At 42.0% G+C, this 26,750-nt stretch overlaps 1 protein-coding gene across 14 annotated transcripts in view; it reads left to right on the top strand.

The window, feature by feature from the left end:
* The window catches only part of FOXP1 (forkhead box P1), a 383,611-nt gene that overhangs the window by 215,172 nt on the left and 141,689 nt on the right, over positions 1 to 26,750 (top strand). For 13 of the 14 annotated variants that reach the window (XM_039559317.1, XM_039559316.1, XM_039559318.1 and 10 more), the window contains one exon: positions 3,189 to 3,370. In XM_039559317.1, coding sequence (XP_039415251.1) covers positions 3,200 to 3,370 — 171 coding nt within the window. In that variant the 5' untranslated portion in view covers positions 3,189 to 3,199. Of the gene's footprint in view, positions 1 to 1,884; positions 2,023 to 3,188; positions 3,371 to 26,750 lie in introns of those variants that run through there. The other variant, XM_019280349.3, reaches the window with a different exon arrangement.

The following is a 26,750-nucleotide window of genomic DNA, read 5'->3' as shown; positions in this document are numbered from 1 at the left end:
AACAGCTTCTCCAGCACTGTGTTGGTTGTATTCAGGCCAGAATCACGGTTTGTGATACTTCACCTGGAGTTTCAGTTCAGTTCCCACAGAACCTAATTATGTTGCATAAATTCAACCTTGCTTTGCATTTTTCTTTCACAATTTTGAATGACAAACTTCAGTAATAGGCTCCTGTAAGTTCATCTCCCCTGTGCTGGGAAGAGACAATTATCTCAGGCATCCTCAGTGTACGATCACCCCAGCTCATTTAGGTGTGCTCAAAAAGACAAATAGTAATAATTCTTGCAGAAAGCTCTCACAGGTTGATTTTCCATGACATGACACTTAATGATCAAACCAAACTGTGATTATTCATGTCAACTCACATTTGACTTCAGTGAAGAAATAAACAGCTTTATCTTTTTTTCCCTTGAAATACCTGTTTTCTATCAGAGGTGTTTTTAACAAAGTGCTTTTGTTTTGTACAGGCATCTAGTTTAAGTTATATTGAAGTTCGCTGCTTGTAAATTGGTGTTTTTAAAGCAAAATTTTCTTAAAGAGGTTCACTTCTGCTTTTAAAATAATTTTTTGAAAGTTCAAACATGGTCCCTTGGCAAACTGTGTTTCCAGCTTCATTTTTCTGATTGCTGCTGCCAGTTCTGCTGGGTAGGATCCGTAGGGTGGTCACAACCAGCAGAGGGGCCAGGGCTTTGTGCAGCTAAGCTGGTAACTGGCTGGGGTTCTTCAAAAGGTAAAACAGCATGAAATTTGTCATGGAAACGGTTTTCAAGAACTATGATCTTTCTCTGACCAAATACAATAAATAATCCATCTTTTTCTTAGTTCTGTAGGTTGGAAAAATTGTAGCAATTTCTACTGGTTTTTTTCTTTCCAGGAGCATTTTGCAGTCCTAGAGACAATAAATAATTTCTTGACCAGTTTGGTTGTGAATTATTTTCTGTGTCCTGGAGATATTTCGCTTGGAAGGGCAAGCCAACAAATCGTGATGAGGCAGTGATGGATCTGCTCCTCAGTTGTGCACATTCTTCTTGCTGCTGTCAGAGCTTTGCTTGGTGCTTCCTCTGACCCTACTGCTTGTTTATCCAGGTTCTCACTTCCAATTTGTTGCATCAGAAGTGCTGGAAAATGAGATGCACTTTGTTACTGTTCCAGCACGTGGCTTTTAGCATCTCTTTCCACCACAGTGGCTGCTGGAGGCACCTTCCACCAGTTCTTGAATGTGTCCTTCCTCTATCAGCTTTGGTCTATGAGGTGGGGACATGCCACCCACCATTTACTGTCGTTCTCCAAAACAGTCAAAGGCAGGAGTCTCTGAGTTTAACCCTCTGACCCAGTCTTTCCTGGCGGTCATCCTTGTCCTCATCTGCTACTGGGGTAAAATAACGTAATGCTCCATTTTCTCCAGTTGAGACCTGACTCGAATTTTGGGTGGAAGTAGAAAACAGTGATGTCAGTTCTTTCCTTCTTATTTTTCATGGGATAAAAGAGGTAAATCCTTCTTAGCAGTGTAGCATATAAAAATTGCCTTTGAGTGACTTGGGAGCTGTCTGGATTCTCACTCCTGTCTCTTCTTCCCAAGCAGCCTGTGCCATGCAGTCGCTGCCTGGTGTGTAATCCAGCCTTTTCTGTTAGATGTAAACACTTATTTAGACCTTATCGTGCTTATGGGCTTTCCTTACAGTGCTGAAAATGAAAACCACACCGTACTTGGTGTGTATCAGAGCAGGATCACGTTAAAATCCAAAAGCATTTCCTAGTGGTGTTGGGAAAGCTGTAAGTTTGTTTAGATCTCTGGAGCTTTTACAGGGGAGTTGACAGAAGCTTTATAATGAGTCTCCAAGCCCTTTTGTCCCCCGGCATAATTTGAAGATTTAACAAAACAGATTGAAAGAAGTTTCTGTAGACCAGCTGAAATTTATTTAAATGTAATCAATGTTTGAATTTGTCCTACTACCATCCATGTGCTTGGTTTACTGAATTCAAACGGGTCCTTCCTTGAAGATAAAGCATCTTACTTCTGAGGTGAGCTACCCTGCACAGGGGCATTTGGCTCACATGTCCATGTAGTTCGTGTGGGGCAGGCAGTGTGCTTGGGACACACAGCTTGGCTTTCCATACTCCATCTCCCCTGGATGAGAGGAGCACAGAGGGAGGGAGGGATGGGCTGGTGGAGGCCAGACAGGTTAATGGCGTTTAAATCCTGGGAGCTGGGGCTTTGCAGGTGGAAATACTTGTAAAACAGCTCGTCATTTTATCTCCAAGGTAGCAGTTTGCAGCTGAAAACTGGTATATGTGCTTTGTGTGGGGAGTCTTGTGCACGAATGCTGATGTTAGTTCCTGAAGGTGTGTAAACCCCAGGGGTTCTGGGGTAAGGAGGTGGGTACTTGTCCTCATCCTTACTGGTGGCTTGTGACCCACTGACACTGCTGATGAACTCCGAGTGTAAAGCATCCAGGGACAGGCATCCACCAAGAGTCAGTCGAGAGGGCCGGCTGGAGGGAGCTGTGGCTTGCTGAGATGATGTTTAGCCAAGTAACACAGGAGGCTCCTCACTGTAATGCCGTAAGGGCATCCAAATCCAGACCAAATCCATAGCCAAAAACTTGGCCAACAAGGCTAATTCTGTGAGCAGTTGTAGCAGTTCTCCCCAAATGAAAACCGATGATGTTCAGCACATCCCAGATTAAGCCTAAATTGCTTCAGAGTAATTAAAGGTGCTAATTCGGCACTATCATGGTATGAGTGAAAACCAAAATAGCGAATGCTCTGCTTCACCTCCATGCCCTTACAGAGTGTATATCACATTTTTGATATTGTCCATCATATATTGCCAAGAATGACTCATCCGTTTCAAAGGAAAGCATCCAGATGTAACTAGAGAAATTTAATTATGGATTCTGTGTGTTCGTTCAAAAATATTTTTTTTTTCTCTAAGGGAAAAAAGATGTTGAGCAAATAATACTGTATTTAAAAGAGAACTAACTTACTAAAATTATAGCTGTACCAACGGATAAATAAACATAAACTAGTAGCATGAACCATTAATGAAAGATAAATTGTATGAAGGAAAATGACATATGTTTACAGTTTTGGCAGGATTTAAAACAGGGCATGTCTCCTTATATACAGCAACTGTTTTAACAGCTGCTTTTTTTTTTTCCCCCCTCCCCTCCCCTAAATTATTTCAGGTTTTTGAGTCATGATGCAAGAATCTGGGACTGAGACAAAAAGTAACGGTTCAGCCATTCAGAATGGAGCGAGCGGTGGCAACCATTTACTAGAGTGCAGCCTGCGGGAAGTGAGATCAAACGGCGAGACACCTTCCGTTGAAATTGGGGCTGCAGATTTAGCACATCTCCAGCAACAGCAGGTACTGTAAGATGCATTACAAGTTTCCTACCTCTAGGAAAAGCATGAAGCATTTAACCCCCCCTCCCAAACCCTTCTGCCAGGCAGAGGGTGCTTTTAGGACTCGCCTATGACGTTCTGTGTGTTTTTGTCTGTAGGGAATTGCATTCATTGGTGTAAAGGGAAACGTTGGACTTCTCTTCTGGGGCTCCTTTTTAATCATTCCCTGGAAACTCCCAAAGATCAAGGCTTGCTTCCGTTGCCTGAATTTGTTGAGTCTGGTGGCAGTGATTGGGTGAACTGCTGTATAAAAATAACTGGTTTCCAAAATATGTCACTGGGTGGAAAATACACTAACGTTAAGTTTTGTTTTTGCAACAAATTTTAATATAACCTAGCAACCTCTATCAACAGAACGTTTTCTATTAGTGAGGAAGGCTGCAGAGGTATCTGCTGCACAAAACATCAGAATAAATAAATAAATAACATCCATGTCAGTGCTCCTCAGCTCAGAAGAATCAGAACCAAATTGTGTGTTTTGCCATGGTATTTTAATTAGTGTATTTTCTGGGAAGTGACCGAGTTCACCAGTGTAAATTATCCACATAATACGTTTTGGCTTTTTCTTTTCCCTGATAAAATTCTGAAGCCCTCTGAGGAAATTTTACACCAAAGTGTTGGGCATGTATCATTAATGTGTTTGGGAACAAAGGCTGCAGCAGAGCCAATGGTGAATACACTCACACCTAACCCTCACTTTCTCTAATGCAATAAGGATTCTTAAAACCTCGTAAATAAGCGATTGGCAGCTGGTTAAGACTCCCCTAAGTGTACAGTGATCTTTTTAGCAGGTTGTTGTGGAGAAGAAAAAACCTGTGCTCAAAAACAAAGCAAAGTGAAGGCTTGAGGAGGAGCGGGGCACCCCATTTGCCAACCTAAGACAGAAAGCTGCCATAATTAAACAAGTCAGAAAAATGGATGATACTAAATGCACAGACTTCGGTTGTTTCAATCATTTTCATCCTACAGGTTTTTACTTGAAGTGAGAATACCATCAGTGAGAAAATCACAGCCATGCTGAATTCATTACTGCAGTAGTCACACAAAACCACGGATAAAATTTCAATAACTGCAGGCCACAGTTGAGTAAACAGTTGCACTGAAACTTAATTCCTGTTGACTTTTCCCTCATTCTTTGCCAGGGGCACATTCTGATTCGTAGTGCAAAGACAACAGGGGTTACAGCTTTGATTAATACAGGACAGTAGAAGAGGAGTGGAACAGTAAAATATGTTCAACACAAAGGTCTTGTCTTAAAAAAGGCTTCATATCAAAATGAGTTAATTACACTGTGTTTTCCATAGGAGCACTATGGAATTTTCCAGTGAGGCTTTGCGCAGAGGGAAACAGGGAGGGGGGATCTTGCAGACATGTGCACACCATAGACCAGAATGGCTCAGACCTCTGCTCCTCCACCGCTTACTAACCCTGTGCCAGGGCTTCTCCACAGCCATCCCGAGGGCTCGTAGCCTTCCCGAGGGCTCAGGATGTCTCAGATAATGTTGTCACTTCTCATGTAATGGCTTGTGTCATTCAACAGCTGCCCATTCGGTCAATTAAGGAGTGGCACCCATTCATTCCTCCCGTCCTCCAGCTCTCCCCGAACAGTGCCCGGCACAGACCTGAGTGCTCGGGGCTGGGGACAAGATTGCCAGGCTCAGGATTGCTTTCACACAGCTCAGATTTTAGCTTTGAGTTTATTTATCCTCTGCCAGTATAGTGAATGTGGTTGGGGATCTTGCTTTTCTCCAAGTTCTTCAAAGACCTTTATGTTCTGTGTTTGAATTCTGCTGTTAATTGGTTTTGATGACTAACTTCTCCATGGAGTTTATCTTCTAGAAAGCAAGTTGATTGCAAAGTTTAAAACAGTTATTAAATAAAAAAAACAACCAACAAACCCAATCCTGATAACAAGAAGAGGGTAATCAGAGCTAGCATAAAAATATCAATCTTGGTGTTTGGAAAACATTTTTAAATACTGAAAAGAAGAAAACCCCGTTGTTTTCAGACAGCTAATGCAAGCATTTACAGATACACATACAACATGGAGCATAATGTTTAGATGTTTCTCCGTATACAACATATGCTCTCAGGTCACTTAACAGAATGCGTTCTACAAAACACTCCTTCAATACAAATGAATGAGTTCTGAATTAAACAGCTATTTCTTAAGAGCATTTCATTCAGATCTTTTCATTTTGCCACCTGGCACTTGTTTTGTCTGAAAAGAAAAAAAAAAAAAAATCAGTGGTGGGTAGTTTGAGCTTTCCTGCCATGGTTAGTTGTGTGTTCCCATGATGAGGGTGGCAGAGCAGTGAAACCTGCATGTACAATGGCTTGTGAAAGCATCTGTGCTGAATTTAGGGTCACATTTCTTGTGACATTTATGAATTTATTAGAACTAATAGCTTTGTTAGTATGAGAGAGGAAAACAGAAATATTTCAGGGTATTTTTAGGAAGTTTTAATGGGTTTGCAAACTTGTAAATATTTTACCATGGAAAAGTATGGAGCACCACAGATGTTCGTATGTTTGCAGGAGCAGTGTATGGTGTGATCACTCTTGCTGTGAGTACAGGGAGGACTTGTAGGACAAGTTTTATGTTTCCCATGTCATGTTAGGGTGATTCTGCCATGCAAGGAGACAGAGAGTGATGTGATGCTCAATTTTAGCATTAGCAATCTCATAAAATGTACTGTTAAGCTGGGAGTAGCAAATGTGGGGATGAGTTCTGCTATTTGTAATAAAGCCAAATGGCTCCAACTGAGGTTTATATTGGTGAAGCAAGAAAGGCAAAGCAATAGAAGTGACTCTTCAGGGACAGCATGTCTGTGGAAGAGTTGGGTAAACGTGGAAACGCATATAGAAGTCACCCTCAGAACCAAACGATAAGGGAAAGAGAACCTTTTCTCACAGTATTTTGGCACTTGCTGGGAGTGGGAGAGGTGGCCTTCCCACTGCTGCTGACTCCACAGGTGCCAGAGGTCAGCATCTCATGGCAGTGACTGTCAGGATGAGGTGGAATGGGCTGGGGTTTGGTGACCTGCTTATAAAGTCTGGAGTAGGCGTGAAGGTTACCTGGGTAACATTGGACTCCTGAAGAGATGGAGCTGGGATTTGGTGTGGGGTCAGGTAGTGGGGCTCAGGAGCTTTGTCACAGAGTGCCCATGGAGGCAGAACCAAGTTACAGAACAGAAGACCTGGGAACAGGGCACCAGGTAGAGTCTGGCAACATCTGTGGGCTCTTGAGGCATCATGAAAAACATCTGGGAGGTGCAGAATGGGTGTCGGAGTGACCCACAAGCTGAAGGTCAGGCTGGGCGAGGGAAGCTTGGGCAGAAGGTATGTAATGATGGGGTGACTCCTGCCTACCAAGCAGTAATAAATAAAGACTCATGGGGACAAACTGCCTTTTAAATGTTCATGATCACAGCTGTAGTTGCTTCAGTGGTTTCTGACGTCTACTCAAAGAGAAGGTTTGATGCCTCAGTCCTAGACAGTTCCTTTTTTTTTTTTTAAAAAAGCTTATAAAATAAATATTATTTATTGCATTTTATTTTTATCCTCAGGACTATTCATTAAAGTGTTCTTCACGTTATTAGCAGGGAAACAAGACTATGAATTGAACAAAGAGAATGATTACAAAGTTGAATCGTGATGTATAGCAGCAAGACTGTGCTGTGTTGCACAGTGGCAGAAATACAAACCTCTCCACATCAATAGCAAGATCCACTTTGATACCGTAACTTCAAGTACTGCCCCACGAGTATAAAACTCAGTATCTTTGTCTAATCCAGAATGCTTTTGAACTTTGAGGAGGTATGACTTTAATAGTAATTTGTTGACAGATTAGCTGCAGAGATTGCAAAGGGTTTATTTTGCAGAACTGGCAGGCTCCTATCAGCGTTCTCTTAAGGAAAAAAACACACACTGCTGTTTTGCAATTGCTTGCATTTATTGACAACCTGCGCTGAGCAGGCAGAATCGGAATGTTTGGATAATGTAAACCTATAGCTTGTCTGATGGAGTGTAGTGTACTTTTAGGTAGTGCGCAGATTGCTTGATAAAAAGGGTTACAAGGTGCCTGTGTTTATGACAAACTGGAATAGCAATACAAACGCTATGTGGAGAAAGAAGGAGGAGGTTTATGTAAAGAATTGTGGGGAAGTTTCTTTTCTTCACTTCGTCTTTGAGCTGAACTATACTGTAATTATGAAGTGTCACTTCAAGCTTTCTGAAGAATTTAGATAAACACTAGTTTTGCCATGTGTCCACCAACTAAGGAAAGAAGGGGGTTTTCCTTGAAAAAAAACAATGGAGTTATATCCTGTTTTGTACTTTTATTCCAGAAGATGTCTGTAAGTGAAAAATACAGTTTTGTTCATATATAAAAGAATGTTCGATAGACAGAAGAAATTTGGACTAGATTCTGGTCTGTGCCCAAGTCAGGGCCTGCAGTTGGGCTGTTTGTGGTGTCCGTGTGAAGATGCCACAGTTGGGCCCTTTGGCAGTAGTTGTTTCATGAAATGTTGAGATGTGAAGTGTTAGATTGAAGGAATCAAACTCCAGAGGGAATATGTGGGTTCTTCAGATTTCGTTCATGTTCAAAGACAAGGAAAATGTACAAGAAATGGGGGATTTGGTGTATTGTTGAGAGGCTGCTTTAATTGGGCAGATCAAAAAGAAGATTTGACTAGAAAGAAATCTGAATATATCACAGTGTAAATGAAAGAAATGCCCTTTTTTTTTTTTTAAATTGGTCAGTTTCATGTTATTTCGCAAACCCGTGAGGAGGGGTTACAAACCACATCAGGAGTTTTACGGTCCCATTGATCATGATGTGGACTTATCTCTGTAGAGCAAAACTGCTAAATTAGATCCACGATAAAGTCTTTGTTTCATATTGACATAACTGGGTTAGACCAAAATTGTTTGTTAGACTTTAAGGGAGCGTCCGTGTTGAGTCATTTTGTCCGAAGAGACATAAAGCCTAATTATTAAACTGCTGTTGCTGTTGAAGGAGCCATTTGAAAGTATAGATTAAACCCCGTGCAGGCTATTGGATTGTGTTTGATTTTGTATTGTAGTACCTTCATAATTGAAGATTACAACATGGTGGAAAGATGACTGCATTTGTAGAGCTTCTGCTATTTCATCAGAGTTTGTGAAAAACAACTTTATGCTCCTGGTAACTTTGTGTTTTTATCATTCAGACTTTTCCCCCAAGTTCTGCCATCTCCCAACATTGAACGGAAGGTGACATGATGTCTTTTTAGTCATTCAAATCTAATAACTTTTAATCTGAAGGTTAAGTAGTGAGATATAAACTAAGAGACGATAATATCAATTTTATGTTCACTGAAGGGCACAATATACCTCTTTCTAGTAGAGGGAAAATTGTGCGTAAAATGTCTTTTGCTTTTCAATGGAAAAGCTGTGGCTCTGGGAGCTTAGGAATGAAGCAGCGCTGGAAAAATTAAATAAGTTTTAACATAGGCTGGCTACCTTGCCTGGATTTTAGAATCAATGATTTTTTTCCTTAATAATTCAATTTTTAGATCTGTTGTCAATGAACCATGCTGAGAACATTCACGCAGCATTCTCTATCCTCACTACTGCTAATGTCTTTGTTATAACTACTTATTGACACCAACAAGCCCTAAATTTTCTCTAACTGTTGAAGGGTAAGGGGAAACTACTACTTAGTTGCACTTGCTGAGATTATTGTTTTCTCTTTGTCTTGGTTTTGTTTTATTTTGCTTCTGAGGTCTTTGATAAATAACTGCATAACCTGAGTCCTCCGAGCACCTTGACATTGGCACCCAGAGCTCTGCTGTTGTGTGTGCTGGTACAAGCATGGACATGCAGAAGCTGGGTCATCAGACATGTAATCACCTGGGTTATGTGCACATCCAAATCCAGAAGTCCTCTGTAGGCTGTCCATGTCTATTTCTGTATTTATTTATTGTTTTACAATAGCTGCTTTTGCTTCACCTGGTAAATTAGGATCAGGCAGTAATCATTTAGGTTTCTGTGGGCTCTTTGAAGGGATGGAGCTTCTGAAATATGTTTGCTGGGTTGATTTTTAGCCTTGCATCCCTGTGAAAATTCAGCAGTGGTGTGTTTGTTCCCAGCTGTTTTCGTAGGTGTGCACTCTCCCCTTATATTTGCTTATGCTTACTCATAAGCAATAAAGTTCCACATTCAGGAGTGCTGTTTAGGGAAAGTCTGCAAAGGAATGCTTTAAAGCTGTTATCCAGCACGTGTATACACTGCAAAAGGCTTCCAGCAAGCATCAGATATGAATTAAAAGTCTATTTCAAGTGATTGATGTTACTCAGATTATTAAAGACTGTTCCTCCTCCAGTGATCATCATACTTTAAGGGTTGTTTTATAAGTGGTGCAACCACTTATTTGTAGCAAATATATATATATCTATCTCAAACTTAAAATGGTAGTGTATAAAGCACCCTTTAATTCACATGGAACTGTTCCTCGTCGTGGCTTTTAACGTTGCAAGATGCTTAAGCATGTGCCTAAATGTAAGTGCATGACTAGTCTGATTAAGGTCACTGGTACGTCTCATGCCTGTAAAATTAGGAATGTGCTTAAGTACCTTGCTGAATTAAGGCTTAAGTAATTTCACACTAATAAGAAGTTGCATGGATTGCTGATATTTTAGAACTAATTTAACTTTATTTGGAGACGCGCTGCATGTAGGGAGATTGTTTGGCAGTGCCTGAGGAGCAGCAGCAGAATTGCAGCTGTTTTCAGTAGCATAGCCCTTGATTTCAGTGGAGTTTTGTCTGACTTCAAAACATTTAAATAAGAACAGAATCAAATGCCATGGTTTCCTGCATTATGTTCTTTCTCTTGGGGAGCTCCACTGGGTATCCCAGCAAGTGAGAAGAATGTTAACAGTACTGTTGTAATTTATAACAGTGATGTTATAAATAAAGATTGGGATTTGAAGTAAAAATGCAGAAGTTGTGAATACTCTTCATGAGTTTATTTAACTGCATAGCACCCCATTAATTAAAAAAAAATTAACAGAAGGTATCTTTTGGAGGCTTAGTGTAAACAGTGACATTATATAATGACAGTTTTGTAGGATAGTGTTGCTTGTTTTGTTGCTGCGTTCTGTATTTTGTTAGCCATGCTCCCTACATTTCCAAAACATAAACCGTATTTGCAACCTGTTTTAAATAGTGCAAATATATCTCTTTTTTTCCCTATAAAAGCTACAGATTGTGTCCATGAAGTGTATAGTCTCAGACATCCCTGAAGCCTGGGGCAAGTGCAAGGTTTATTACAAGTTGGGCTTTTCAATTTATTTTGAATCATATTTCTTCTTTTTCTTTTAAGGGTTTTTGTTGGCTTTTTGTTTGGTTTGGTTTTTCTTTTTCTTTTTTTTTTTCCAGGCTACTGAAAGTAGGGCTGGTAACGTGAAGGTTGAGGAGAGTTGGGCTATTTAATCTCTCTGACAATGTGTTGTAAAACTCATCAGTGCAGTTCTCCCCTTTGCCCCCAGCACTCACAGCATGTTCCCAGGCAAACCAAAGAGAAGGATGCAAGAAATGGATATAATTCCTTGTGTTCTGTGTGCTGACCTAATACTGGTTCTCATTTAATGACCATAGGATTGAGGACTGGGATGGATACAGACAGAAACATTGCTGGGCATGCAGCTGCATGCCTGGAGATGGGTCATTTTTGCTTGGTGGAGCACTGCAGTTCCAAGTTTGGGTGACGTCTTTTGATAAAGCTTCAAGGCTGAACTAATTCTTATATGCCTGTTTGGGGCCTTCTTACCTTATTAAATAAAATAAGCAAGTTTTTGAAAGGATTTTGTTCCTTTCTAGCAAGAGGCATCGTTATCAAGGGGTACAACACAAATGTTTCAAATTTGGAGATGCAGAGCAAGGTCACAGTTTGCCTCCAGAATCTGAAGTAATCAGGATTTTATTTCAGATAAAACCTCTGGGGCTGATACTTAGAAAACATTACTTTTAACTGGCATTACGCAATTTGCTATGGGTCACTTAGCCAAATATTTGTGTATGGGTCTTTTTTCTTCTTCTTTTTTTTTTTTTTTTTTTTTTTTTTTTTCAAAAAGACTTGCCAAAGTTCAGGTGGGATTTCAGGCTTTAACAAACTCTACCTGGAAATTAAGTGCAGGAAGGGAGGGGGAAAAAAGCCTTGTCTATTTGAGTTAGGGTGATCACAAGCTAAAGGAATGTGGTTGCTGTTGGCATGCTCAAATCAAGTTTTCCTTAAATTTTCCTTGTTATTATCACCGATACCGAAAAATGTCTGCCAGGAAAGAACTGCAACACTGCTGAAATGTTGTAAGACCACTGACTGTCTGACATTCTTGCTTTTTTCCTCCTTTTTCCAGTAATCAGTGAGATACGTGCAGAAATAGGGGTAAGGTCCCTAGCTGTTCCCAAGGACTATGTGGGCAGAGGGTGGATCTTCCCTAGTACCTTCTGGCATCCTGAATCAGCAGCAGACCCACAACTTTGGAAGGATTGGCTGCTCTCTCACGGATGAAGCTGGAGCATTTGTTTTTCTCAAACCGTCATCGTTTTGTATTTCTGTTTCCACATAATTAAGTGATTCACTGAAGGAGAAAGGTCAGACAGGCACAGGGAAGGAGAATGGAACTTGTTAGAAGTAGTGGGGCCCAGCATCTTGCGGGAAAAATTAGAAACAAGATGGAGCATAGTTTTTCTCATGGATAAGAAAGCATTTGGAGCAGTCAGATCCTCACAGTCCAGTCTCAGCAGTCTCCAGGAGAATTCTTCTGGCCTCTGCTTAAATGAGAAACTTGATCTATGGATGAGCTCACCTAGGAATAGCTCTGGTTTTGGGGAGAGTGGCTGCAGTTTATATTGACTTTGTTGTGTTGCATTTCATACCCTCTCTGCTATGTCATCCCTCTTCTTCAGGCTCAGAGCAGGATGGACAGGTATGCGTGGAAAGCAACTGTTCTGGATTTTGTTGGAAAGCTGAAGTTGAAAGCATCCAGTGTGCTGAGTGTGCAGGTGTGGGAGCTCTGTGTTTGGGACAGGGGTGCTCTGTGTCTGGAGAAACCCTGCAGTCTCTTCTCTGGAGCAGCTGGCTGTGGCATTCACTTGTAGCTGTAGGTAAAGTGCTTTCTGTAAGGTCACAGGGAGGGTTTGTTACAGCTAAACCTCCCCAGTGCTGCATTTTAGTTTCTGTTCTCTCTCAATAGCTGTGCTGGTTTCTTCATCCCAGACATGGTGTTTGGGTAGCAAAAGCAGTTGTTTTGTTCAGGGAAAACAGTCTACCTCCTCGCCTTCCCACAGCTGTAATGCTGTATTACAGATCCAAAAGAAAACCCTCCAAGTCAATAAACAACAAAAAGCAGACTTATCTTTTATAGTGTTCTTGAAACAAGTGTAAGGTTATAACACTAAAGCGGGTTTTATTAAATCTAGGCGTGAATCCATATTGAAGAAATAATCCACTGCTTCTTTTCTGCTTCTTGTCTTTTTAATTAGCGCTGGCAATGGGATTGTTAGCTTTTAAGATATGGTAAATATGAGCCTATTAATATTATTGAATATAATACTCAAGAAGGTGCCGGGAATGCTGGTAACTGTTTTACGGAGGAGCTAAAAGTGGGCTCTTTGCTGTTCCACACATCTTCCTTTATGACTACTGGGGTGAAGCCATAGTGGCAGCCCTTCTCCAGGTCCCTGGAGCATCCATCCCAGCAGGTGGTGTGGGACTCTTGTCCCTTAGTCCAGTCTGACAGGATGGGTTTTTGAGCCCCTTTTCACAACACCGTGAGTGTTTGGAGTTTAAAATAATTGTGACTCCTTTTCCTTGAGAAATGATTCACCAATTCCTCCCAATTAATGCTTGTTGAAGTGTTTTACTCTTGGTTACAGTCTCTTAACTTGGGCAAGGACTGGATTATAGGGGTTTAACAGTGATTAGCTCTGTTTACAGTATTTTTTTCTTGCTCTGAAATGTACGGTGTTTGCTTTGCTGAGGGGTTTTATTTTGCAGAGTTTCTGTTGACCACCTGCTTTTTTTCCTAATTGGTTACAAGGACAATTGCTAGGCATAATAAATAAAAGATATGGCCTTCCAAGGCTGTGTCATAGGGACTGTACGTCAAAGATTCATAAACTGCGAGCAAAAATATGTGCCTCTCCCTGGGGGCAGGGAAGCGCGTGCCGTGTTCACGTTTGGGGATCCTTCCAAGGTCACGGAGAGCCGGCAATAGGAACTTCTGCAGCGCTGGCTGATGGCCTGGCTGGGCTGCAGCCACACTCAGAACAGGGCAGCCCACCAGCCCAGGTTTGCTGTGAACTCCTCTCTAGTCTTACCCTTTTTCTTTCTGAGTTTTGGAAGAATAGACTTTTTTTCCCCAGTCTCTCCATGCAGACCAAAGGCTGGAGTAGAGCGTGTTTTTAACGCTCCTGAGTCTGCCTGATCTGTGTCTTGGCAGTCTGTCAGTGGAGCTTTCAGTCCTGCCCAGGCAGGGTCTTTTGGTGCTCAACTCTGCATATTAGGAAGTTTTTCCCCAGTGCCTGACCAAAAGTCTTACCATGGAATCATACAATGGCTTGGATTGGATGAGACTTTAAAGGTAATCCCATTAAAACTCCCTGCTATGGACAGGGACACCTTGCACTAGACCAGGTTGCTCCAAGCCCTGTCCAGCCAGGCCTTCCATCTTGGATCACCTGCATCTTGAGCTGACGTACACCTGGAGTTCAAAACAGTGTAGATAAACTCATGTTGCCTTTGCTGGGCAGGACAGAGCAGCAGGAAGTGCAGCCAGGAAGCACCTGGCTTGTTCCATCTTCTTCACAGCTACTTCACCAAGAACTCAAGTTAAGGAAAAATGAGATTGTTGGAATCTTACTGACTACATAGCTCACCCCAGCTAAACCTCAAACAGCTATAGGTAGGATGCGTTCAAAGGGACAAAGGTAGCACTCAGAAAATAGGAAATGCCAGGCCTCAGTTAATTGGTTTTCATAGTGGAAACTCAAACTGGATTTGCATGGAAAGAACACCCTAGAATGGATGTTCCTGGAGACCCCTCACGGTAACCCATCCCTATTCCTTTTGTGTATCCAATTTCATATACTGGTTCTTCCAAAAGTATAATCTTAGCCCAAGAAAGTCTCTTTGCTGTTGTTTCCAGGCCACAGTCTGGTCTGGGAAGCCACTATCTTTACCACACCTTGTGTCCCTCCATGTCCAGTCTTGTATCAGGGTGTCCTTGGAACAAAAGATGAACCAATGAGTGTGTCTTCCATTTAATTGCATATGTCAATGATAAATCTTTTGAGAAGACTCAGACCACATGTTTCTGAGGAGGCTGCACTTCAGTCTCCATCCCGATCACTGTCCTTCATCACTCTCTCAAATCTGAGGGAGAAAACAGGAGGTTCAAAGGGGGACATGGGATGGGGGTGTGAGTGAAAATCTCATTCCATGTTCAGTGCACAGAGTCCATCTGGAACGCCCCGATAACTGCCTTAGCTGCGCCTCTGTCATTTGGAGGCCTCTGTTCCTGTCTCTGCCAAGTCCCTGTCGTCCACAAGACAAGACATCTGCAGTACATTTGTTTAAAGCAGGGAGATGACAAGCATTGAAACAGATGTTGGAAAGCAGAGCAGCAAAAGGCCTGTGCTAAGTGAATTGCCCATCGGGCCGGGGCTGTTTGATGGCTGATTACAGACTGAGCCAACTGTTCCTTCAGAGCAGGCTGCACCCAGGAGATCCCTTGGTAAGAGATGTACTTTGCCAACATGTGGTGCTCCCTTTGTCACCGTGCCTTTTCAGAGGTACCTGGGGAAAACACAGGGAACAGGATCATCATTCAAAACCCCTTAGATGAGTAACACTCTTGCTTATCCAGGCCGAATTGATTCCTGGTTACGAGTTGAACCATTGGAAAGCATCAAGAGCGTGCCTCGGCATCCAACAGCCAGTATCACTCATTAGTTTGAATGAAAAGCCTGTGCAGGCTTTATCAAAGCTGCAGAGAGTTTTATCATGATCAACATAAAACAATATTCTGTCTGAAACCTCTGCACCATATTGCCATATAAAAAGCAGCTAATGTCTAGTGATCCTTGGTATATGAAGCAATTCAGGTTTATCACAAGCTGACATATTATGCTTTGACAGCAAAGAATCCCTTTTGTACCTGATCTCATGTTTCCTAAGACCAGCTTTTCACCTCCTCTCATCTTGTCTGTAGGAGCTGATCCCCTTGTGCTGGGGAGGTAGAGCTCTTGTTAAATGAACTCATGAAACCTGGGAGTATTTACCTGTTAGTCATCTTGGGCAAGACATGAACTTGCTGAGTAAGGGAGCTGGGCTGGGGCTCAGTTTGTTCAGTCCTGTGAACAGGAGCTGGATGGAAAACTGGCCCCTAGCAGGGAAAAAGTACCCCTTCGTGTTCTCATATGTTCAACAGGCATCCCGCAATGAATGCCAAGGACACAAGGGTGTTCTCTTTCCCCAGGGTAAGGCATGGTCAGGTCCTGTACTTGCTGCTTTCACAGAGCTGGAGGGCTCCTGTGCCTGGGCTGGCACCAGTGGAGGTGTCACCAGCGTACCCTTCACACTTACCTGGGGTTGCTGATACTCCTTATGCATCCAGAGATTCCACTGCTGCCTTACCTCAGGGAAGGAGAATGGGGCTCTCCAGGCTGTTTGAGCTGCCTGCAGATGTGCTATCTGCTAATGAAAGACTGTTAGGCACAATCACAATTCCATCTTATCCTGGTGGAGGGAAGGAGTTCCTCTTCTTCTATTCTATTTTTCTTGGTGATGTTCCAGACAGGCAGTAGGTGACAGGCATATGGTGGCATTTTTGGGGTATCCTGTGCAGGGCCAGGAGTTGGACTTGATGATCCTGATGGGTCTCTTGCAACTCAGCATATTCTGTGATAGCCTTGAAAATCATTACTGGGTTGCCCCAGTCTTTACAGGGACCTGAACCATTTACCAAAAGCAGTTTATAAAAGGACTGGCTCCCATATGTCCGAGTGAAAAACACTGGACTGTGCTTGAACCTCCTTATATCATTATTGTTTATCCAAAAGGATGAAAGGAAGAAAGATCCAGGACACCTGGAGGGATGAAGGGAAGAGCAGAGCTCCTCTGTGCCTGTCCTGCAGATTCCTTACCTGACCAGCCCATACTGAGCCACAAATGTACTGCAAATCTTGCTGCCCAGCCAGAAGAGCCAAGGGGCAGTTTCCCTTCTGCCCCAAAAGTCACTGCCATCTGCAGAGACAGGGAGCTGCACTAAGGGACTTGATTTTCAGGAAATCTTGCTGATACCGTGGTTTTGCAGGTGGCAGCCAGGGCACTGCCAGTGGTGTATCCCATCCAGCCTTTTCCTCTCCCTCTCTGGAGAGGGAAGTGCTCCCCTCATCTGAAACATCACAGATATTGTGCAAGAGTTAATGTCTGCCAAGGCTTTGACCTGAACACAGAATAGAAAGGGAGCTAGGTGCATGAGTATGCTTTTGGTCCTCTAAAATGGACATTCCACTGAATAATGAGGAATTTATGAAGTGTAAAAGACTTGTTATTATTTATTTAGAAGTGTATTGTTCCCAGGCTTGGGCTTACTCTTCATGGAGCTGGCTTTGTGACTTGGGAGAGCGATCAGGAGTTGGACTTGATGATCCTAAAGGTCTTTCCCAACATAAATGATTCTATGGTTCCAGCTTGTCATGCAGTGCTGGCTTTGGGCTCAGCTAGGTTTGGTTCTGCTTGGATTTTCCCAAAGTTTTGCAGAGGCCCATCTGGGCAGATGATGGGTGAGACCAGAGACCACTGTGTCCCTGCCCAGAGGTGGCCCAGGGGACTCCCCACAGGAGCAGGGTCAGGGCAAAGATCTCTACCCACATCCTTGGTGCCCACCACCCCTCAGGGCTTCAAACACCTTTCTCCTTACTTCCTAAGATGCTGTAACTTAGGCAGCATGTGTGGATTAAGACACCCGGAGTGGTGCTTGTTGAAGCCAGCTGGAAGCAGAGGGAAGTGGAAGGTGTCCCTGCCCATAGCAGGGTGCTCTGAGGTAAATGATCTTCCAACCCAAACCATTCTAGGGTTCTGTGATACGATTGTATGAGGATGAAGGAGACTGACCACTTAAAGTGCAGATTGTGCTCACATCTTCCTTCGGATGAAGCAATGGGAGAAATGTTTCTAAGTCTCATAGTTATGTTCATGGAGATAAGTTTGCTGACCGGGTACAAGCAGATGCAGTTGAAATAGGTCAGTGCTGTTACTTGTAGAAGTGTTTATTTGTGGCCTTAAAATGAAAAATGCGATGAGATCGATACACCGGAAAATATTAATAAATAATTGATTGATAGTGGAAAAAGCTCTTTCTGTAAATAAACTCCAGTGTAATTAATAGCTCTGTGTTCAGTAGTGTGCATGCAGAAGAAGCTGGGGATGCAATTAATGTGTCGGGGGCCTGAAGGACATCTGCAGATAAGGGTTAAACAGTCTGTTGAAGCTGAACTCATGAACCTGGTTAAACTGCTGGACTTGTTTGTTTCAATAAAACTTTTGTCTCCACTGTGTACATATTTTATAGCATTCTAGAAGAAACACTTAAAGTCAGATTTTTAATATAATGTTGGTAGCAAAGTATGAAGGACAGAGGAGGTAACAGAGAAGGCAACTTGCTAATGCAAAAGCAGTGTACTGAAAGTCACTTTTATTTCTTATTTATAATCTACATGCACACTCTGGATAATAGATGACAACGCTCATTCAGTACTTTAACTTCAAAGCAGAGAGAAGGCATGGATGACAGAGCTGGGAGCTGGAACACAAAGGTACTAACAACAAGAGGAAAAATGCCTGTTTACTGGATTGCATTTGTTAGCACGCTGTCTTCAGATATTGTTCCCCCAGGAATAGTGAGAATATGTGCTGCACGAACAATGATTTAACATCTGAAAATGGTACTTAAAGAGTTTTCTGTCTGGTAGTAATGTGATGAAGGCTTCTGAATGGAACCTGGGGACTTCATTTCTTCTATTTATCTATATGTCTCTTTGGTTTTAGTCAGCGGTAATTGCATATTTAACCCCTTAAATAGGTTTAACCCTCTCAGCACCAACTTTTTTTTAATTTTATTTTTGGTCTCACGTCTGCTTTTGTTACACTACAGCTGTGCCGCTCGCATTCCCTGCCAAAAAACCGGAAAGACAAAAGGGATTTTGGAGAAGTTGTGGCCAGGGAAGTGCATGGAGAATAATACCAAGCTCCACCTCTCCTCCTCCCTTCTCCTCTTCTTTCTGTTTTGAGGAAAGCAGCAGATAACAGCATCCAAGGAAAGTGTTTTAATGGGATTCAGTACAGCTGGGAGCCTTACAGCAGAGGGTGAGAGGGAGAAAGAGGGCTGTAATGAGGGGGGAGGTTGCAGATAGAGCAGTAAATCAACAGTATAAATTTGCTGCTTACTTCAGCACTCTACTTCTTTGCATCTTCCTCAATTAGCACTTGTTCTGGGGGGCTTGCTTAATAGCTTATGTGAAACAAATATTAACATAAATTGTTTAATTATATCAAAATCTTGAATTCCTCCAAGACGTAAAATTGTTTTTAGCTAGGAATACATCTGCAATAAAACATCATCTAGTTAAAGTAAACGAGCTCTAAGGAAAGTCATAAGATTGTAGCTGAGCTACTTTTACAGTTTATTTTCATGGTATTTAAATTATGATACCAGTGGGTATTTTTAATTAGTGCCTCTTTAAAGTGTGCACTTGTCTACATAAGCCATTTTGGCAAATTTGACTCATTCATACCGTGGTTGCTGTAAAAGAGGCCAGCACAGCCTGCAGGAATTGGAATTAAAAGTTTCTGCAAGCTGTTGTCGACATGACCACATCTCATTAACTTAAGAAATGGAGATTATTTGCCTGAAAGCTTGATTTGACTAACAGTAATCAAATATTAGGCTCAGTGGAGAAGGAAGAGGAAAAACAGCTTCACTGTTGTGATCTATATCCTTAAGTGTTGTGTGGTTCACTTTAAATAGCTGTGGCATATTTCTGCTGTGCCAAACATAAAGGGGAAAAAATGATAAGACACAGGGCTTTATGAATAATCTAAGGTTAGTTTTATTTTCCAGTCTGACATACTATTTACCAAGTTTACCAAGGGTAAATATAATTTTTCTGATGATTCTAACATCAAGAAGAATTAATTATCTTGAAAATAGTTTCAAAGTTTAAGCACTGGAAATTGCTTATATCTCATGATTATCAACTGTTAAATAGGCATGAGCCTTAAATTTGTATCCTAGAATCATTTAACTGTTTTTAATGAAAGAAGATGAGGGAGGTTGCAAAATTTTGCATAAAAGAACCAAAATAGTGAAGTGCCTTTTTAATGTGAATTCTTTAAATAGCTTGGCAAATTAAACAGCTGAGAAAAAAAAAAAATCTGTATTTTGTGCAGTGATTAAGATACGGGAGTAGGAAATTCAAAAATGTTTGTGCTTGAGAGAGTGGTAGGGTCAAAATTCAGCGTTGTGTGTTTGCCTGGTAAGCAAAGGACAATGTCATACCTAGATGGAAGCTGTGGCACACATTATTAAAAAAAAAAGGTGCAGTTAAACAAAAGAAGATAAAGTCTTGCGCCTTTTTATGTCTTTGAACTGAGAACATGTGCTGCATTTTACTAAAGGAACATGAGCCTTGAATGTAAGTAACTGGTTTTTGCATTAGGTACTCCCTGGAGGTAGCAGAAAAATATCATGTCCCTGCATGAAATGCGAATGTGAAATCTACCAGAAAGAAATATTTATGACCATTTTATGCTTGATTAGACTTGGATGACATCTGTTAGAAGACAGGGACTGGACAAAGAGAGAGACGCTCGGGGGCAAATGTTAACAGAGTTGTTTAGATGATGCTGGGGCAGGAGCGTCCATTTACTGCCAGGCAAACATAGGAATTGTGTTAGCGAGAGTGCAGCTGACAGGAATTCGCTGTGATGGAGGCAGTGTAAACTGACGGGCTGAAATAGTAAAATGCAGCTGTTGATATTCGCCACGCTGCCACGATTTATGGGCAGGTATCGCAGCTGAACACAGATACTGTAACTTCCAGGGAGCAGATGCATTAACAAAGTTATATAAATGTGAGTCAGCTATAAAAAAAGCGACATCTTCACTTTTTAAAGTTGTTATTCCGCCAGGCTGCACTGAGAGTTGGAAGGACTTTCCGGAAAGAAAAAAAGCTGGATTTTCTTTTTCCTTTTTTTTTTTTTTTTTTTGAACTCTGCAGAACATGCTGCTCTGAAGCAATCAACCTGGTTGTTTACTTTCCCCTCCTTGCTCTAGCGCTGGAGCTTTTCCCCATGCCGGATCCTGCTCTTTTCTGAATGAAATGAAGTTCCTTGGCTACATCTGCCCCAGTGCAGGGCAGGAGGGACGAGCATCCGACCCCCCTGGCCCAGGGCAGCAGTGCCAGCAGCCCTTCAGCTGCTGTAAATCTTTAACTCCAGAGTTTGACAATTAATCGATGGTGAGCCTTTATGTGTTTTTAATGTTAAACTGTTGTTTACCAGCTCGACAGAAGTGGGTTTTATGGCTGGAGGTACAAACACTCACATCACTCTGGGTCTTTTCCCAGCTTTCTTTTCCTGTAAATTTTCTCTGTCTGGAATGCTTATGGGAAATGTTATTTTGTTTTTGTTTGCAACAGCTCTGTTGTTTTGATTTTGTCTGAGTGGTATGGAAAACAGTACGTCACTTGGAGTGGGTGTTTTGTCTATTGGCCATTTGGCTATTCCACGTATATTTCTCATACTTACTACATGATGACAAGGGAACCCAAATGGCATAATTTTCCTGTTGAATTTTGCTTTCCAGTTTAATAATAGTGAAAGGAAAACAAAGTTAATAGATTTAGCAGTTTTGATACTGCTCACATGCTGATAGATGCCTTTGGATTTTTTTTTCCCTGTGGTTAAGGGTCTGTTTAGACAAAGGTCAGATTAATGCATATATCAGTTTCTATAATAAACTGCATAAAGATTATGTTACACATTTTGCATACAGTTGTGAAAAACTGTAATTTAAGTACCCAAGTCCATAAAAGGGTAATAAACAACTTCGGTATCATCCATATGATTAGTCTAGGGTACTTTCTAAAGTGATTTTTTTTAGGCAGTCCATAACAGAAGAAATAGCAGCAGATGCCTTTTAATTGAAAAATGATCTGAAATAAATTTTGCACTTGAAAAGAGAACACGGCATTCTCCATATATCTGTTTAGCTGGAGAGATTTGAATGTGAGATACACAGATTCTTGCATAGTATTTACCATGTTGGGGAGAGCATATTGACAGACCACAGAATGCAGCTTTAAGACCAGATAATTTTTATGTATAGTACCGAAATATAAAATGGAAAGTATGATTAATTTTTCAATTTCTCTCAGCAGATATCTAATAATTGTGCGGATGGACTGCCAAAGGCTCCCATTAAAGATTTAAAATGCAAAGAAAGGTAGAATCAAAAAGATGGTATTTTGGATTAAGTAATGTAAAAAAAAACTGTAGGGCAATAGAAAAGTGAAAAGCTACTGGCAAAATAAAAGCGTCGTGTCAACTCTCCTTGAGACAGATTTCAACATTTACACATTCAACTACACTTTTTTGTAGCTGAGATTTAAAATAAAAATACTTAGAGATTTCTTAAGCCAGCTGTGATTTTAAAATCCGTTTTTGGACTTTCAGGTTTTGATATGCTTGTTCTTAACAGTGTGATGAAAAATGCAGTGTGTGACCCTGTGTTATAAATATCTCCATAAATACAGTGGCAAGGAGTGTAATCTGTTGTCCAACATTTAAAAACATGTTAGCAAACTCTGTGGCATAACATTTCTTTCATTAAGTACCAACAGATACAGGGTGGCCAGATAGCGTTTTGCAACAGCTTCTTGGGAATGTGCTATTTTTGTTAGCCTTGGAAAAAGGGATGCTGCAGCCGTAGTATATAGAGGCTGTCAGAAAGGTCCAGCTGGACTTTTCCTCCTTTTTCTGTACTGTCTTTATCACTTTGCTCAGTTCCACATAATAACATCTTCATCTGAGATTGCTGTGGCACAGGGGAACTGCATTTGTTGATCAAATTTGGCTGGATAACACTGTGATCTCGTATCCTGAAGTGCGGAGATGTGCCTGGAATACGTAAGCATAAAGCTGGCCCTTGATTGATTGATTCTGCCTGTCACAGAACAAGATAACTGGATCAGTAAATACCCTGTGCACTTCAACTTCATCTGTACAATCAAAAGTGAGGGCATCATGGGGCTGAAAAACACCAAGGCATGATGGGAATATCTACATTTCAGAATGATAGCCAGGAACTTGTGAAAAGCGAGGAAGAAAAGAAAAATTTTTCCTTCCTCCTTTTCCCTGTGTGTTTGTACATGAAGAGCAGTGAAAAGCACATTAATTTTGGTGTGCTTGTGGTGTGTCTGTGTCTCCCTGGATTTATTTCAGCTTCACATCGGTGTAACGCTGCTGCTGTTGCCAGTGGTGCTAAGCCAGCATAAGGCAGGGTAAAACAGATGAATCAGACTCTGGATATTCCAGGTAAAGCATGTTATTTGGGGTCTCATGTAAGAAGGTGACATTTTATCAGATAAATGTAATTAAGTTATGCACCTAACTGAGGCGATTTGCTGCTTTGGCAACTCCTGGAACTGTTGGGTTGAGCATCCCAAATTCAAGCTGCAAGATCCAGCTTTATTCTGGGAATTTAAATTGAATCTTAAATGAGAAGTAGGAGTGAAGGCACAAAAAAAAAAAGGAAAAAAAGGTAAAAGATGACAGGTGGCAACATTTTAATTAAAAGGCCACACTTTTATCCAGAAAATGGAATATGAGCAAAGCAGGCAGAATTTTTGCTGTGTTTTTCCAGAGGTTCTTTTGGGCTAGAAAATAACTGCCTTTGCACAATTTTAAGAAATTCTGAAGATCAGTGTTCCCCTTCAAAAGTGTGTGTGTGTGAGACATACTGCTGAGAGGGCCAGCCCGTCCATCTCCAGCCTGGCATGTCCTTTGTCCTGCACTTCACGAGGTTTGTCTCAATGAGATGGGGTGACAGAGCGAGGAGAAGCCTCTCAGGGCACCTTCTCCAAAGTTTTACAACAGTAAGGTGTGGTCACCTGCCCCGTCTCCTTCTCAGGGTGGTATTTGGCAAGCACAAGGTGTTAAAGCCACGCAAGCATTTGCCAGGCAAAGCCTGTTGTAGTCCCATAGCATCTCACCCTTAGGTCTCTCCTGCACACCTTCCTGTGCAGGGTCAGGTGTCTGATCCTTGTGGGTCCCTTTCAACTCAGTTTGTGATTCTGTGGTTCTCTTATACCCTGTGTAACTGGATAAGGCAGCACTAGCACTGAAGCAAATCCTTAGGCTCAGGGCTGCAAGATCAGGTAGTTCCGGGAGCAGTTTATTACAGTGCTTTTGCTTTTAACTGTTTTTACAATTTATTATGAGATTTATGTGTGGTGTTTAATCTGGCATTTCTATTTAGTGCTTAATTTGCCTAAGACACAGATAACACAACTTTCTGTAAAGCCACTTACGTGATTGCTTCAGATACCTTGGAACTGTGAGAGGCAGGAGAGATCCAGAGCCCTGTGGTGGTAACTGAAGACCTGCTTAGGCCGTGCCATGCTACTGCATAAACCAGCTTAAGCAGAAAATACTGCCTGTTTTCCTGTTTATGTATTCTTCTGCGTCTGGGACCAGTTGTATCTGGCTACAGTTTCAGTATATGTGTCGCTCCCAAGTACAGTACTGAAAGCATAAGATGGTTGACTGGGCTCTCTGAACTATGATTGTCTCTCTCTGGATTTTCTGGCATTCCGTATGTTGGGGCAGGTTGCAAACCGTGTGATCAGGTGCTCTGCTTCCTTTCCTTACCTATGTGGTGACAAAAGGCCAAGTACTCAATCCTGAGGAGGATACAGCACTTACTCTGTGCTTACTCTGGGTGCAGCTTTCAGCACTTGGTTGGAGTACCATTATTGTATGATACTGCCGTGATTTGCTGGCTGTTTTGGATAAATGGTTGAAGGAAAATTCAACAAATGGTATGAATAGTCTTTTCCAATGTGATTGTGTATCTCATTTTCCAAGATTTCCTTGGGAATCTGGATTTTTTTCATCTAGCACCAGTCTTTTTATGGAGAGGGTGTTTTTTCTTTTGGACTCAGAATGACTTGGAAGTCATAGAAAAGTCTGGTGTGGCTGTGCACCAAAATTACTTCCCTGTCAGAGCCTGTGCATGGCAAGCTTTGTTTGGAGAGAGGGTTTGAGGTTGTCTCCTAAGGGTCACAGGGCTTTACCTTTTGTGGTGCAGCAGATTGCAGCTTTGAACAATTCCTTTCTAAGAAATTGGACACGGGTGAGTTGCAGTGGTCACGTATCTGTGAGGCTGCACACCTCCAGTGCTTCCTGATGAGCTGCCCGGGGAGCCTGGGCACAGTTCTGCGGGCTGATGGCCACGGCTGCCCGGGTGGGAGCTGGAGGTGGGTGGTGGCCGCAGGTACCTGATGTGCTCGGAGCTGTTGGGACCCTCACTGTCCATGCAGAAGCAAGCCTCAGGGCAGGTATCTCTGCTGTTTGGCCATCATCTGGGGGAGCCACATGTGATGCTTGTAATCATATCTGTCTGTGAGGGGGCTGCTGGAGGAGCTGGGTGCTCCCTGCGTGAGCTGACATTCTGCAGCACCGTGAGTGCTCGCCAGATGAACGGAGGTGCTGGAGAGCCTCGGCTCCCAGGGAGACAGTGAGCAGGAGCTGAAAGCTCGAAGGGAAACCCTGCTTTGTACTGGCAGTAACAAATAGAAGAAATGAAGAGTTGCATTCTTCTCACCCAGCAGCTGCAGTTACAGTAAAGGGATGAGAAGCATCCTCTGTGCTTTCTCTGGAGAAACTGGAAGAGATACCCAAGTTAAATGGATACCTGTAGGGTGTGATGACCAGAAAATTATGTAAGGACTTTTCTTCAGGTTGTGGTGGATCAGACCAGGGAGATTCAGCCTCGTGGGACATGTCATAATAGAGAGGTCTGGGCTATAGGCAGTCCTTGATGGCTCTTCACACTCTTCGCATAACAGTCGTTCTCTGATTTATGGCATTGGTGGAACACACTATTGAATTTGTTGGTGTGGAAATTAGCTGGAGCAAATAGACAGCTAGCTGTAGCTTGTGGCCTTCTTTCCCAAACAAAGTAATACAACTCAAGGGGAGCTTTAAGCAAAGTCCAGCTATTGAATACTCTATGTGTTAAATATCGAGTAAAAATACAAAAATGGATAATACCTGCAGATTTCAGACAGTTAGAGTTGTTTTGTGTAGAAAATATGTGGCAAGGGTTTATTTTTAAATGTTGACCGCTGCTATTAGGTATTTATGACATTGGAAACACAACAGAAGGCTAAAAGCACCACAACAGCCTCAGGTTGGCTCAAATTGGCCTGTAACCACAACTTGAAGAGGGAGTTTTATCCAACGTTTAATGCTGGAAAACATCTCACAGCGCTTCTCAGGGATCAAAAGCTTTGCAAAAGTGGTCACCACTACCCAAGCAGTGTGGAGGATGCCGAAGCAATGAAATGTAGGAGTTTCAAGTGGCCAGGATTGTTCTAAATAAAGTTTCCTGGGGAACAAGAACCTTCCTTTCTGTGTTATGTACCTCTGTCCTTGTTCTTTTCTTTTCCCCAGTCCTTCAGGTGGGTGGAGTGAGAAGAGCAATTTTTAGGCGGTTTGCAGGTTGTTTTTATGAAGCACCAATGTGAGAAAACTCCTGAATTTGACACAGCAATGGAAGGTGGGGCAGGTTCATGGCTCTGAGGGTAATTCTGAACCCCTCCACCATGGGCCTTGTTTTCTTTGGCTGGAACATTTGACAGGGCTGACATATTTATGTACAGAACTAGTATTTAGATTGGAATTTTACACTTATGAATGATGAACTAAACAGAACTCATTTATGTTTTTCCTTCCCTCTGTAGCTTTCTTTTTTTCCTCTTATTTTTTTGAAATGTGAGGTTATGTGTTGCAGACAAGTCTCAACATACCCACCCTGTGCTTGACCACCGGAATTAATAAGTAGCCACATTCCTTGATGATTCTATAGGGATTGGAAGCTAGGCAGCTGAGTTTGCTATGCAAGAGAGTTAATAAAAATTTTCATTGCTGGAGGAAAGCTTATATACAGTAGTCTGTTTGTCCTGTATTTCAACCACCTGAGTCAGAGCCAAAAAAGCAATTGTCTACT

Source organism: Corvus cornix, chromosome 12, assembly GCF_000738735.6.
Source record: "Corvus cornix cornix isolate S_Up_H32 chromosome 12, ASM73873v5, whole genome shotgun sequence".
Taxonomy (NCBI): Eukaryota; Metazoa; Chordata; class Aves; order Passeriformes; family Corvidae; genus Corvus; species Corvus cornix.
This window is presented reverse-complemented; position numbering and strand designations above follow the sequence as displayed.